Here is a 16386-nt window from a genome sequence, read left to right as displayed (position 1 = left end):
AAACAAGCCCAAATAAACAAGTAAACTTTAGAAACAAGACCAAATAGCCTAAACAATTACATTTTAAAACACAAGCCTAAAATAATCATATAGAGAAACAAGGGGAAACAAAGTAAATAAACGCAACTTAAATTACAATCAACTTTATTTTAGAGAAAAACAAGCTATAATTCGCTTATAATAAGCAGATGTGGCAACCCTAGAAGCAGTTCTTTGCCATTCTCTGGCTGTAGGGGGCGCCGTGGAGCAACCACAGCCTCTCACTGTGATACACTTTCACTACTGCTAACTAGCATACTGACTACTACTTACTACTACTACTACTACTACTACTACTACTAATAATAATAATAATAATAATATTAAACTTTATTTTTTATTATTATTTTATTTTTTATCAAAAGGTGCATTTTAGACGTGCTTCATCTCTCTCTCAGCTAAGGGGTCCCTGCTTCATCTCTCTCTCAGCTAAGGGGTCCCTGCTTCATCTCTCTCTCAGCTAAGGGGTCCCTGCTTCATCTCTCTCTCAGCTAAGGGGTCCCTGCTTCATCTGTCTCAGTTAAGGGGTCCCTGGCCTGAAAACCAGTGTTGGGGAAGTTAAAGTTACATGTAACTGAGTTATGTAACTATGTTACATTTTGTTGTAACTTGGTGGTAACTGAGTTACATTCATATTTCCGTAACTCGTCAACTAACTGAGATACAAGTTACAAGCGAAGTTACAGTTTTACAAATGTGATAAAATTGACGATCAAATGTCATGACTAATGTGTACAGTATCCTCAACAAATCCTCTTGTTTGTGGAATTTTACAAAATAAAAATGTCAACAATTGACAAAGTATACACTGAGAGGCATAGGCCCGATTTATTTTTACAGTAAAGTTAAGTTTAGTTTTACAGTTATGATCAAATGTCATGCAATGTCACCCCTTTTGAAATAAAAGTATACAACTCTTATTATATTTTGTTTCATGTACACCAAATGTACATTCTCAAATTAATGCTGGAAAAAAAGTAACTTGAAGTAATTGAAGTTACTTTTTCTATGTCATTTGAAACTTTACAAGTTACATTTCTCCGGGGGTATTAGGGCCAGTTCACCTCTGGGAAAAACAGATCTTATTTTATTGTTGTTTGGGACACGATCAACACAATCCTGAGTTATTTTTTGTGTTCAATCTGTGTTTTGAGATATATTAGTATTTCAGCATGAATGTAACTCAGGATTGTGTTGATCTTGTCCCAAACAACAATAAAATAAGATCTGGTTGTCCCAGAGGTGAACTTGTCCTTTAACTTGATCAAGTTACTGCCATGGTGAGTTACTTGTAACTGTACAAGTTACGCTTTCAAAGTAACTTCCCCAACACTGCTGAAAACACTTAAAGGAGTAGTTCACCCCCAAAATGATTTTTTTTTCTATTGATTACTCACGCCATGGAGAGTAGAGTTCAATAACATTTTTAGTTTTTTGTCACATTCCTAAGACAAAAATGTGATAACAATACATTTACCCCAATTCGTTCCGGATGGTGACCCGTCTCGAAACGGGTCCCCATCCAGAATCAATGGGGGTAAATTTACTCAAATCAAATTTTTGTCTTAGGAATGTGACAAAAACCAAGAAATATTATTCTTATACTCTACTCTCCATGGCATGACTAATCAATAGAAAAAAAGTCATTTTGGGGGTGAACTACTCCTTTAAGACCCCTGCTTTAATGGTTTAATGACAGATAACCAGAACGACTCTTCACCCAAACAACCTGGACTGAAGAGACGTTGGAAGCTCAGTGTCACAGAGAAGATCTGCAGGAACAGAAGACCTGACACTTAAAAGTATCCTGGTTTCACATAGTATTTTTAACTTGTATTTTAGTGTTTTTGTGTCCATCTCTGGCTCATACAGCAGGGGTTCCCATACCTTTTTGGCTCAGGGAACCCCATTAATATATCTTTCATCCGAGGCAACCCTACATTATATTCATCATTTTCACTCCCAGCACCTTATATTTATCTCATATTTACTTATATTTACTCTGTATGGACTATACTTATAATAGTAATTTTGTCTAATGAAATATTCAATCAATCAATCCAGGCTATACTTTCTACATTATCTGCCTACCAGGCTCTGTGAGTATTTTAGAGTGGTGAGAGTTCGCCATCTGGTGGCATCTATAGAAACAACACAATATCATCCTAATGATTTTACTGTATGGATATGAAACATCCACTGATGATTTTACTGTATGGATATGGAATATGAAACATCAACCAAGTGTCCTTGGCAAAGACAAAGGTCTTGTCAGTATACAGCACATCTTAGATGTTCTGCCTTAATCATTATAATGTTGTTATTTTGAAGACGCAACTGAATGTCTCCAGGTTTTCTTCAGAATATGATTTACTATGAATCTATGGAACATTAGTTGGCCTACTGGTGATTCTCACATGTTAGAACCCCCATAACTCTGAGAGTACACGTTATGGTCATTCAGCTTTTCATTTACTACTACTCAGGGACGTGCTGGGCCCCTGATTCAGCCCGGGAAAAAGAGTTGGAGAGGCCCTCATTGCGCGCTATAGAGAGAGATCTCTCTCTATAGCGCTGCTGCTACTCAAAGATTTGCCATTTCAGATCATGACAAGTGACAAGCCAGTGGGCCAATTACATGAGTTATATTTCGTCGTTGTCAGGTGGAAACCTTGTATGTCCAAAACCGTTTGTTTTGTATTTATCATTTGAAAAATGATTTGCACTAGTGAAAACAGCTGATCTACAAGCACACAACGCCTCGCACCGCGAGGCGTTGCAGGGCTTTGCTTTGCGAAAAAATGTACAAATTTGAAACTTGGAGATACGAGGTTTCTGGCCGATTTTTCTTTGTTGGCCGCCCAGCCCCCAAAATGGAACAAAGGCTGACATTTTATTTTAAATGTTTTCCCTAATGGCCGGCCTGGACCGGCCGGGAATGAACTGGCCGTTCGGGAGTTGTCCCGCTTTTCCCAATGGCCAGCACGTCCCTGCTACTACTACTACTACTACTACTTCTTCCTACTACTACTAGTAGTAGGAAGAAAATGTCTTCATTTTAGGGGCAAAGCCACTTTACCTTTGGCATTGTCCATTTCTTGAGGGCACAAAGGCCAAATGCCAAGCCAGGAAGGCCATCAAATGAAACAAGATTTTAGTCCACTGAAAGAATTAATTGAATTTAAGGGATTACGGATGATTTAAAATGTTTTATATATAGACTCTCTGCAGTGAAATAAATACATTTCAATGAGATCCATGCTCAGCCCTGCTCCATTCAGTCACTGCATGGGGAGTTAAGAATCTCAACAAGACACAGGTGTCTAGTACTGTCTACCTGCATCGCAAGGCGTTGTGTGCTTGTAGATTGGCTGTTTTCACTAGTCTGATTTCAGACTCTACGCTGGGGCTTGTGCGACAGTCTTGTATGATGAAGCAGGGCTTTGCTTTACCAAAAGACGTACACATTTGAAACTTGGAGATACGAGGTTTCTGCCCAACAGTGACGATATTTTAGTGATTATGTTGCGAGGAAAACGTTGACATAACAGCCATTTTGGTTAGAACTGACTGAAATTAACTTTGTACTTCAAGTTTAAAATTATACTAAATATTTTTTCAAGTGTCCAAATAAATTCCAAATATTATCAAATGATCTCGCAGCACCCCTGGACTGCTGTCTACTACTACTGTTACAAACAACAACAACAACAATAATAATAATAATAATAATAATAATATTGTGCTTTATTGTTGACAATAACACTCACAGCCAAGCTGTTGTCTTCACTTTGGTTACATTAATTAAGATGCATTAAAAAAAAACAACATTAACATCAACATCATTACAAAATAACAATTAAGTGCTTATTGAAATTGTGCAATAACAAGTAATACTGTTCAATTACAGAATAAACACAAACGACTTACACCGAAAACAGAAAAGAAATAATGAAAACATATCAAACAAAACGTCATTGTGTAAAGCGTGACGTTATGTAACGTAGAAAAGAAAAACACATTTTGTAACATCTCTAAGTGCTGTAACAACATTATGGCATTATATTCCTTCTGGCTTCCTCATCGCTCACAGTTAAAACATTTAAAAACACATTTATTGTACCATGAGTACCAATACTGTACCATGAGTACCAATACTGTACCATGAGTACCAATACTGCAAGAATGACACACAAATACTGTTAATGTAATGAAATACCTTTAAAATATCATGAAATACTGCAACGATAGCATGGGGAGAATAACTCTAATCATCAGGAGGGGTGGAGATAAAAATGGACCCTTACGGGTCTGTAACTCTGAGTGTACAAATGGAACCAAATGGACCCTCACAGGTGGGTCTGTAACTCTGAGTGTACACATGGAACCAAATGGACCCTAAAGGTCTGTAACTCTGAGAGTGTACAAATGGAACCAAATGGACCCTAAAGGTCTGTAACTCTGAGAGTGTACAAATGGAACCAAATGGACCCTCACAGGTGGGTCTGTAACTCTGAGTGTACAAATGGAACCAAATGGACCCTAAAGGTCTGTAACTCTGAGAGTGTACAAATGGAACCAAATGGACCCTAAAGGTCTGTAACTCTGAGAGTGTACAAATGGAACCAAATGGACCCTCACAGGTGGGTCTGTAACTCTGAGTGTACAAATGGAACCAAATGGACCCTAAAGGTCTGTAACTCTGAGAGTGTACAAATGGAACCAAATGGACCCTTACAGCTCTGTAACTCCGAAAGTGTACAAATGGAACCAAATGGACCCTTACGGGTCTGTAACTCTGAGAGTGTACACATGGAACCAAATGGACCCTTACAGGTCTGTAACTCTAAGAGTGTACAAATGGAACCAAATGGACCCTTACAGGTCTGTAACTCTGAGAGTGTACAAATGGAACCAAATGGACCCTTACAGCTCTGTAACTCTGAGAGTGTACACATGGAACCAAATGGACCCTTACGGGTCTGTAACTCTAAGAGTGTACAAATGGAACCAAATGGACCCTTACAGGTCTGTAACTCTGAGAGTGTACAAATGGAACCAAATGGACCCTTACAGCTCTGTAACTCTGAGAGTGTACAAATGGAACCAAATGGACCCTTACGGGTCTGTAACTCTAAGAGTGTACAAATGGAACCAAATGGACCCTTACAGGTCTGTAACTCTGAGAGGGTACAAATGGAACCAAATGGACCCTTACAGGTCTGTAACTCTGAGAGGGTACAAATGGAACCAAATGGGGTCCCCAGCATTAAAGCATCACAATGATTTTAAACACTTCAACCATATTTTTATACTTTGGCTTTAAAAAAAATCATCAAAAAACATTTTGTGCAAATCTTTGAATAATATATAAAGCAGAAGGGGTCACTTTGAGATGGGGGTCGGTGGCTAAATACATGTAATATACAGACATTATGTCCATGTGTTCATTCATAATAATATATATTATATAATGATATAAAATGACTGATACAGAGGTGTACTGTTCCTTTAAGAAACGTGTGCTCGTGTTAATAAAGTTGTGATTATTTACCGACAGCTGATTGGTTGATGTAGACTTCACTGGAGTCATCACTCTGCGTCACTCAAGCTCTATAGCTGAATTCCAATCCGAAGGGTTTGCACTTTGAAGTGCGCATTTGAAGGGCTATGACGTCACTGGGCCGCGCCAAATAGCAATCTACAAGCTCACAATGCGTTGCGTTGCGACGCATTGTGAGCTTGTAGATCTGTGACCAGTGACGTCATAGCCCTTCAAATGCGCACTTCAAAGTGCAAACCCTTCGGATTGGAATTCAGCTAATGTATACTCAGTGTCGCCATGACAACGCGTCCGTCAAAAACAAACAGAATCACACCAAGTGAGAAGTGAGCTGTGCTATTTATGACAATGGACCCTAAAATACAACACTCTGAGACCCAATGGACCCTACAACACACTTTGAGACGTTTGTGCCAAAGATGTAGGACAGGTGTAGGCCATGTCTAGACCAGATGACCAGATGTAGGCCATATCTAGGCCAGGTGTAGGCCATATCTAGACCAGATGTAGGCCATATCTAGACCAGTTGACCAGATGTAGGCCATATCTAGACCAGATGACCAGATGTAGGCCATATCTAGGCCAGATGTAGGCCATGTCTAGACCAGATGACCAGATGTAGGCCATATCTAGGCCATATGTAGGCCATATCTAGGCCTACATATGGCTGCATATCCGGTACCACTTACACCCTCTACAATTGGTAAAAGGTACTTATTATATACGTACTTGATAGATCTTTTTTTCACTGTCTATCAACTGTCTTGGCAGTATAATGGATTTTGATTATCAGGATAATATTGTAAACCGGGATTTATTTTGTCACACAATAATGATGATATGAAATGTTCAACCCTGGATGAAGGCTCAGGAAGTCAGTCTAAAGGCAGGTGATGATCAGTCTGGGTCCAGATCAGGTTCACACAGATATTGATCGAGGTCATTGATCAGAGCATCATATTGATCAGTTCCCGGTCCAGGTCATTGATCAGAGCATCATATTGATCAGTTCTCTGATCAGAGCATCATATTGATCAGTTCTCGGTCCAGGTCATTGATCAGAGCATCATATTGATCAGTTTATTGATCAGAGCATCATATTGATCAGTTCCCGGTCCAGGTCATTGATCAGAGCATCATATTGATCAGTTTATTGATCAGAGCATCATATTGATCAGTTTATTGATCAGAGCATCATATTGATCAGTTCTCGGTCCAGGTCGTGGATCAGAGCATCAAAGTCCTTCAGACTCAGCCTGCAGCTGAACGGAGCATCAAAGTCCAGAAAGTCATCGACCAGAGACGACCAGGCTTCCTGTTTCCCCTCCGCCTGCTCACAGTCACTTCCTGCTTCCTGCTCACAGTCACTTCCTGTAGGAAACATGATGGTAAATGGTGCATTTATCACTTAGATTACAGTACATTACATTCACCCATTCACACATTCATTACATTCACCCATTCACACACACATTCATTACATTCACCCATTCACACACATTCATTACATTCACCCATTCACACACATTCATTACATTCACCCATTCACACACATTCATTACATTCACCCATTCACACACACATTCATTACATTCACCCATTCACACACACATTCATTACATTCACCCATTCACACACACACACACACACACACACACACACACACACACACACACACACACACACACACACATTCATTACATTCACCCATTCACACACACATTCATTACATTCACCCATTCACACAAACATTCATTACATTCACCCATTCACACACACATTCATTACATTCACCCATTCACACACATTCATTACATTCACCCATTCACACACACACACACACACACACACACACACACACACACACACACACACACACACACACACACACACACACACACACACAGGAACCAAGGGGGGTTCAGAGTCTTGCTCAAGGACAGCAGATCTACAAGCACACAACGCCTCGCATCTAGTTTTGTGCAACAGTCTTGTATGATGAAGCAGGGCTTTGCTTTACCAAAAGACATACACATTTGAAACTTGGAGATACGAGGTTTCTGCCCGACAGTGACGATATTTTAGTGATTATGTTGCGAGGAAAACATTGAGATAACAGCCATTTTGGTTAGAACTGACTGAAAATAACTTTGTACTTCAAGTTTAAAATGATACTAAACATTTTAAGTAAGTGTCCAAATAAATTCCAAATATTATCAAATGATCTTGCGGCACCCCTGGACTGCCGTCACGGCACCCCAGGGTGCCCCGTCACCCACTTTGAATACCCCTGCTCTATACTGCCTCCCCCTGGCCAGCCGGGGCGCCTGATGCAGGGGAAAGGAACTGGTTGGAATAACGTGTTCCTTCCACTAGCTGCGTCCAACCAGGCGAAACTCCCCCCTGTCAGGTGAGAAGAAGCAACTTGGACTCATAAAAGGTGTTATGAAAACATCTTCACCTCCTTCGCTCTCGCTCCCTGCCACCTCGTCGTAGTCCGCTTCCTGTCCGGACAGGAAGTCCCGCCCACAGACGCTCCAGTCCCCGGCGTAGCGGTTGATTGGTGGAGGGCTGTCCAGCCGGGACAGGCCCCGCCCCCTCCGCGACACCACCACGCCCTCGTCCCGGGGGAGAGCCAATCGCAGCGCGGCGCGCCTCTGCTGCTGCTGCAGCCCCCCCTGGTGGGGGCCGGGGGTAATGCGAGGAGGAGGGGGAGGAGAGGGAGGGGGGGAGGGGAGGGATGGATGCAGGGATGGATGCAGGGATGGATGGAGGGATGGATGGAGGGATGGATGGAGGGATGGATCCAGAGGGTTGTCCAGGTCCGTTGGTGCTGGTCCGCTTGGAACTGAAACCATGAGTATAAACAGGTCAAAAACTTGCCTTTTGCTTTGTCCCCACAGTAATATCGAGGCCCTGCACAAAAGAGGCAGTGAACTAGATCCTGGCAACTACCGACGGATTTTAATTCTCAGTTCCATCTCCAATGTAATGGAAAAAAATAGTCTATGAGCAGGTTGCTAGATAGAAGAGAATAATCTGATTTACGAGTTCCAATCTGGCTTCAGAGAGTCCCATTCCACTGACACATGCCTCATCTGAACATGAGACAGCATTGGGAGAATATAGCAGCATGGTCATGCTGGACCTCCAGAAGGCATTTGACACTGTTGATCACTCTATTCTAATTGACGAATTAAAGGCTATTGGTCTTGACAGCACAGCAGTGAGGTGGATGCACTCTTACTTGGTGGTGAAGATTTACAGAACCCTGTCTCCCCCCCCCCCCCCCCCTCCCAGTATACGGCGGAGTTCCTCAAGGAAGCATTCTAGGTCCTCTGTTGTTCCTAATATACGTAAACGACATGTCATCTGCTTGTGACTGCAATCTGTTCCTGTTCGTGGATGACTGGGCTCTCCTCGTCTCAGGCAGTGGTCGACAATATCGGGTTGCACTTGTTGGTGGTGATGTTGGCTAAGGGCCCTGCCTTTGTACTGTCTATCTGTCTGTCTTTTTTTTTTTTTTTTACAAACTTGACCTATAAAGTTTTGATATAACATACTGATCTCGCCTTTCAGCGAACCCACACTGCTGGCCACAGCTGTAACAGTATTAACTAGAGATACTGTTCCTCCGAAACAGTGTGGGCCCGCTCGTGACTATTATTCTACAGCGTGCTAAATGTCATGTGAAGCTCAACCAATACTCCAGCTAACACCACTCCCAGGTTTTACACACCTCAATTGCACCTCATTGGCTAAGGGCCCTGCCTTTGTACTGTCTGGACTCACGCGACGGAACTCACTATATAAATAATGAAGATAACATACCGGTAGTGTTCTCGCCTTTCAGGCGAACCCACAATGAATAAAGTTTCCCCAGGACTATAGTCCAACATGCCAACATGACTATATTTAAGTGTGCCTGCCATGCAATGCAATGGCAAAACACTTATTGTAATCCGCCATACTTAAGTCAGTAAGTAAGTAAGTAATGTTCTTGCAAATTTCGGCGTAATAACTGCCGCACAATTTACGCCACCGCCGCAATATATACATCAAAACATGCGGCTCGGCCGGGAATGGTGTGCTATTACTTTTCTTTCCGATCCGCGTTACCATTGCGACGTACGTCACAAAAAACAACGCCCAAAACCCCCATTGACTTAGAATGGGGGACTCTGAAAAAAACCCAGAAACTTTGGCCCCACATTACTCTGACATACTTTTGCCTAGCAACGTCACTTGAACTTTAAAATGCACACACAACTTTGGTCTTTTTCCGGCCAATAGGGATGAGCTGTAATTGATTAAGCCCCGCCCCCTCTGTAACAGGAAGTGCCCTTCGCCAAACAGGAAGTGCCTCTACATCTCATGAACAGTTTGTCGTACAGACGCGTGGGTGGTGTCATATGACTTGATTAAGAGTCCTTAAGCTTAACTCATTGAGTGCCTATCCCGAATTAGTTCGGGATATATTATCGCATCCCAGAGTGCCTATCCCGAACTAGTTCGGGATATAAAAAAAAAAAAAAAAAAAAATTTTGAAAAAAAAAAATTTGAAATTTTTTTTTTGGACCCCATCAAATCTAGTGAACATGATTTCAATCGCGATTTTGCATGTTCCACCCCCATACAACCCCATCTAACATACAGGGCAGCCATGTTTGTTTACATAACATGTAAAACATAATGGCGATTATCTCAAGAATGCCTGAACGGATTTCCAATCGGATTTTTTTGTTTGAAAGCTGTGAACAAACTGCACAAATCCACTCCAATGCAATCCAGGATTGCATTGGATTTTTTAGAGCTCATTCTTCTCTGTTTTTTTCCCATGCATGAGGTGTGCAAGGTTTAATCATGGCTAAGTTGACGAAAATAAGGCTTCTAAAATGCTTGGTAGCCAATAGCTAACTTCAAGCTAACTTCATCCTCTTCCTGTACATGCACAAAGGAAAGTGTTCAGGCAAGTCATGGCTGCAGGGCTTCTGCATATACCAGCATATCTCTATGGGATTTTCTATGGCCACTGGGCGCCCTCTAGTGGTGAAAGCGGTGGCACTAAATGAGTTAATTGGTGCTTCCTTCGCCAAACAGGAAGTGCCCTTTGCCAAACAGGAAGTGCCTCTTTATCTCATGAACCGTTTGTCGTACAGACACGTGGTTGGTGTCATATGACTTGATTAAGAGTCCTTAACCTTAATTGGGGCCTATTTCGCCAAACAGGAAGTGCCCCTCACCAAACAGGAAGTGACCCTTTATCTCATGAACCGTTTGTCGTACAGACTTGTGGGTGGCGTCAAATGACTTGATTAAGAGTCCTTAACCTTAATTGGGGCCTATTTCACCAAACAGAAAGTGCCCCTCACCAAACAGGAAGTCACCCTTTATCTCATGAACCGTTTGTCGTACAGACTTGTGGGTGGCGTCAAATGACTTGATTAAGAGTCCTTAACCTTAATTGGGGCCTATTTCGCCAAACAGGAAGTGCCCCTCACCAAACAGGAAGTGACCCTTTAGCTCATGAACCGTTTGTCGTACAGACTTGTGGGGGGCGTCAAATGACTTGATTAAGAGTCCTTATTAACCTTAATTGGGGCCTATTTCGCCAAACAGGAAGTGCCCCTAACCAAAGAGGAAGTGACCCTATATCTCATGAACCGTTTGTCGTACAGACACGTGGGTGGCGCCATATGACTTGATTAAGAGTCCTTAACCTTAATTGGGGCCTATTTGGCCAAACAGGAAGTGCCCCTCGCCAAACAGGAAGTGACCCTATATCTCATCAACCATTTGTCGTACAGACGCGTGGGTGGCGTCATATGACTTGATTAAGAGTCCTTAACCTTAATTGGTGCTTCCTTCGCCAAACAGGAAGTGCCCTTCGCCAAACAGGAAGTGCCTCTATATCTCATGAACCGTTTGTCGTACAGTCGATAATGTTAAAGCTAATGCAAAAAATCTTAATGTTAAAAAATCTAACGCTAATGCTAACACCAAAAAAATCTAACGCTAATGCTAACACCAACCGCTACACAAGGTTGCACACACTTAGCGAGCTGCAGGCACACTTACAATTTCTTAGAAATGTTCTTTTCTAGTCTGCAACATGCCGTCATGTGAAGCTCAACCAATACTCCAGCTAACACCACTCCCAGATTTCCACCAATTGCGCCTCGTTGGCTAAGGGCCCTGCCTTTGTACTGTCTGCGGCACAAATATGAGGCGGAACTCACTCTATAAATAATGAGGATAACAGAGTGTTCTCGCCTTTCAGGCGAGCCCACAATTAGTTAATTATTATACATTAATTAATCCCACCTGGCCACAGCTGCAGCAGATAGTTAATTAGACATTAATTAGTTAATTAATTAGACATTAATTAAACATTAATTCGTTAATTAGTCCCACCTGGCCAGAGCTGCAGCAGGTAGTGCAGGGCCTCTATGTGTCGTTTGAAGTCCACAGCGCTGGCCATGCCCTGGCCCTGTCCGGGGCCCAAGCTGTGGCCCTGGCCCTGTCCGGGGCCCAAGCTGCGGCCCTGGCCCTGTCCGGGGCCCAAGCTGCGGCCCGCACCCCCCCACAGCAGCACGGGGCCGAAGCACACGGCCAGGTTCTGATTGGTCATCCTGTTGTGGCGGCAGAACGACGCCACCAGGCTCAGGTGGTCCAGCAGCAGCCTCAGAGTGGCCTGGAGGGGGCGCACACGAGCAGTACAAGCATTTACACCTGAACACATATCTGTGTCACTTTACATGGGGGGGGGGGGGGGGGGGGAGTTACTAGGGCCCAAGGTGGAGGGGCCTTCATTATTTTATATACTTTAGCTATTGAAAAATAGCAAATATATACAAGCTAGCTTGTAGATCTGCTATTTTTTATGAAAATGTGTGCAAATCTTGCTCCTGGGTCCCTAGCTGGAACTAAATATTTTGAGATGAGGGTCCGTGGCCAAATACATATCAGTTTGGGGGTCCTTCACATGAAAAGGTTTGAGAACCACTGACATAGTAGTCTCTCCAGAACAGACTAACTGAGCTCCAGTTGAGTGAAAAGGACCTTTTCTTTGACGATGGCTGGCCAGATTGCTGACAGAAACAGTTTTTTTTCAAAAAAACCTTAGAAGGATTCAAAAGACACTTATAGAATCGGGTCAAAATTCTAATGTTCACTATTTTTCAAAAATAGCAGATCTACAAGCTCGCAGTGTATATCTGCTATTTTTCAATAGTTAAAGCACAAAATAATTGAAGTGAATCCTTGAACCCAGGGCCCAGACAGCCCTGGTCCTCAAGCCCCGAGACACAGCTTATCATTCTGCTCTGCGTTTTCTATCTGGTGAACATTATTCTCCTTTTGCACAAAGTAGAATGCAAGATAGAGGGCGCCAGATCCCTTTGAGTCTCACCCTACCACTACTTCCTGTTCATCCACAGAGCATTGATTCTAGTTGTTTTCTCCATTAGATTAAAGTGCTTTCTTATCACTTTTTTCAACTTTTATTACTTGTCAAAATACAGCTCGCAGTGTGTGCAACCTTGTGTATCGTTTGGTGTTAGCATTAGCATTAGCATTTTTAGCATTAGCATTTTTAGTTTTAGAATTGGCATTAGCATTTCAGAATTAGAATTAGCATTAGGGGAAGTAACGGTTAGCATTAGCAGAAGTAGCTGTTAGCAACGAATGGTAAAAAGATGAAGCAGACAAATAAAATGTATTTTGACAAGTAAGAAAGTGTAAGAAAAATGAAAAGAAAGCACTTTAATCTAATGGAGAAAACAACTAGAATCAATGCTCTGTGGATGAACAGGAAGTAGTGGTAGGGTGTGACTCAAAGGGATCTGGCGCCCTCTATCTTGCATTCTACTTTGTGCAAAAGGTCATCACTGCAGTGACCTTTGAACTCTGACCTTCTCAGCGGGGGGTAGGCAGTCCAGCAGGGCCACGGTGCTCTGACACAGCTCGGGGTCAGGGGTCAGGGGGGCGGGGCTAGGAGGAGGTCGTAAGGTCATGGCCTCTAGGATCACCTGGTACAGGGTCCTCGTGATGAGCGGCGAGGGAAGCTCCCGTAGGTAGTCCTTTAGAATGCCTGAACAAAAACACAACATAGGTAGTCCTTTAGAATGCCTGAACAAAAACACAACATAGGTAGTCCTTTAGAATGCCTGTTCAAAAACACAATATAGGTGGTCCTTTAGAATGCCTGTTCAAAAACACACAATATAGGTGGTCCTTTAGAATGCCTGTTCAAAAACACAGAACATAGGTGGTCCTTTAGAATGCCTGTTCAAAACACAACAACAATATAGGTGGTCCTTTAGAATGCCTGTTCAAAAACACAGAACATAGGTGGTCCTTTAGAATGCCTGTTCAAAAACACACAATATAGGTGGTCCTTTAGAATGCCTGTTCAAAAACACAGAACATAGGTGGTCCTTTAGAATGCCTGTTCAAAAACACACAATATAGGTGGTCCTTTAGAATGCCTGTTCAAAACACAACAACAATATAGGTGGTCCTTTAGAATGCCTGTTCAAAAACACAGAACATAGGTGGTCCTTTAGAATGCCTGAACAAAAACACAACAACAATATAGGTGGTCCTTTAGTGCCTGAACAAAAACACACAATATAGGTAGTCCTTTAGAATGCCAACAAAAACACACAATATAGGTGGTCCTTTAGAATGCCTGCATACAAACATCTTCTAAATCCTAACCGTTCTCTGATAAACCGTATGTTTCTATATATCAGTGGTGCTCAAACTTTTTTCCTGTAAAGGACTCCAAAAATGTGTGTTTTTTAAATGATGTACTATTTTTACTGAAAGTAATTAATCAGCTCAAGTCTCAGCCCTAAATACTAATACTATTACTATTACTACTACTACTACTAATACTACTACTACTATACTACTATTACTACTACTATACTACTACTACTACTACTACTAATAATAAAATGATAACACTAACCTGTGACTACGTTGATGTCAGGGTACAGTTCCTCGTTCAGACTGACGGCGGCGCTGTTCCTCTCGAACCAATCCCTGAGCTCCTTCTTAACGGCGGCCGAACCGCACAGACGGTACAGACCTACAACCTACAGACAGACAGACAGACAGACAGACAGACAGACAGACAGACAGACAGACAGGTATTAGAACCGGGGGGGGGGGGGGCATGGTGGTGCAGTGGGTAGAGCTGTCGCCTCACAGCTAGAAGGTCCTGGGTTCGATTCCCGCCGGGGAACGCTGTGGGCGCTGGGGGTGTGTTCCTCCCTCCGCGTCATCAGCGCCCACACCCTAGGTGGGGTTGGTGATAGGGCCTTTCTGTGTGGAGTTTGCATGTTCTCCCCGTGTCTCCTAGGGTATGTACCCTCACAAAAACATGCAGTAATCCTGGTCTCAATAATGCCTCCCCCTGGCCAGCCGGGGCGCCTGATGGAGGGGAAAGGAACTGGTTGGAATAACGTGTTCCTTCCATGAGCTACGTCCAACCGGGAAACTCCCCCCTGTCATGTGATAAGAAGCGGCTTGGACTCCTCATGCATAGAAGGAAGCATGAGGTCAGTCCGTTGTCTCCCCAGGTTGGCAGAGGGAGAGCAGAGACCAGGATTACATTAGATAATTGGTACTGGGTGAAAAATGGGTAGCAAAATCATGGGATAAAAAAGACCTACCACCTGACAGACAGACAGGCAGGCAGGCAGGCAGACACTAGGGCATTCACGAATAGTGATTTTTAGTATTCGAATTATTTGACCTCAAAGTATCCGAATAGTCAAATATTCGACAGGACTGGCCAAACTGTCAAATATTAAGTAAGCAAGAGGCCAACATTGTGAAAATAGCAGATCTACATGCTCACAACTCGTTGTGAGCATGTAGATCTGATATTTTCAGACAGATCCATGTTGATGACAGGAGTGTAGACATACCGTGTACCGATGTGCGTGATTTTAGGGCAAACATTTTAGGAGCTGTGTCCAAAAATGTGTTTTGCAAGAATCGGCCTCATGGTGGCGCTAGAAGAGGGTCATGTGTGAATTGATGTGTGAAAGGAGTGTGTGTGCAAAATGTGGCATGGATCGGGGCAACTTTTGCGGAGATATGAGCAGGGCAAAAGTGTAACGTGTGACAGACAGACTGACGGACGGATAGGTGAGTCATTCTAAGAGAAAATATGGCCTAACCCAAAAAAATTGATTTTTTTCAATGGATTCTGGTAGCATTGGGCATGCTAAATAACATACTCAAAATCTACCAAAATCTACCTCCCCGAAAGCCGCCATTTTCAAGATGGCGTCCCAGATGGTTGCGGGGAGCTTAAAATGGCTATATCTCGAATGGAAAAAATGTTTCAAATGCTTTTTCAACTGATTCTGGTACCTCAGGACATGCTTGAGAACATACTAAAGATTTACGAAAATGGTGACTAGTTTTAGATTGTTGGCATGGTGTTAGGTATGGGCATAAGGCCTTCAAAAAAGATAGCAAACAAGTTGGGCTCGACCCCTAGTCGTCTGTTTGCAATGAATCCAATATTAAATAGGTCAGTATATGGTTGAAACCCCAAATAATTGATGGAAGAGAATTTTCAATGGATTCTCTTACTAGTGGGTATGCTAAATCACATACTAAAAGCTGAGGGGGAAAAAAACTACTGGAAATGCATACTTTTCAAGATGGCACATATTCCCTCCCAATTTATATGCATTTTAAGCTCCCATGGACGCCATCGTGAAGATTATGCCTTTTCAGTGGTTTGTTTGTCTTAAGCT

General features: G+C 42.7%; 1 protein-coding gene across 1 annotated transcript in view; it reads right to left on the bottom strand.

Annotated features, from left to right (window-relative positions):
• Positions 1–6282: 6282 nt before the first annotated feature.
• The window catches only part of syde1 (synapse defective Rho GTPase homolog 1), a gene marked incomplete at its 5' end in the record, with an annotated part of 32665 nt that continues 22561 nt past the window's right edge, over positions 6283–16386 (bottom strand). Inside the window, 5 exons of the mRNA XM_080748360.1 lie at positions 6283–6973; positions 8064–8450; positions 12017–12296; positions 13516–13694; positions 14580–14706. Coding sequence (XP_080604486.1) covers positions 6789–6973; positions 8064–8450; positions 12017–12296; positions 13516–13694; positions 14580–14706 — 1158 coding nt within the window. The remainder of the gene's footprint in view (positions 6974–8063; positions 8451–12016; positions 12297–13515; positions 13695–14579; positions 14707–16386) is intronic.

Source organism: Nannobrachium achirus, assembly GCF_963921795.1.
Source record: "Nannobrachium achirus genome assembly, chromosome: 18".
NCBI lineage: Eukaryota > Metazoa > Chordata > Actinopteri > Myctophiformes > Myctophidae > Nannobrachium > Nannobrachium achirus.
The sequence above is the reverse complement of the archived record's forward strand: the minus strand, read 5'-3'. Positions and strand labels throughout refer to the sequence as shown.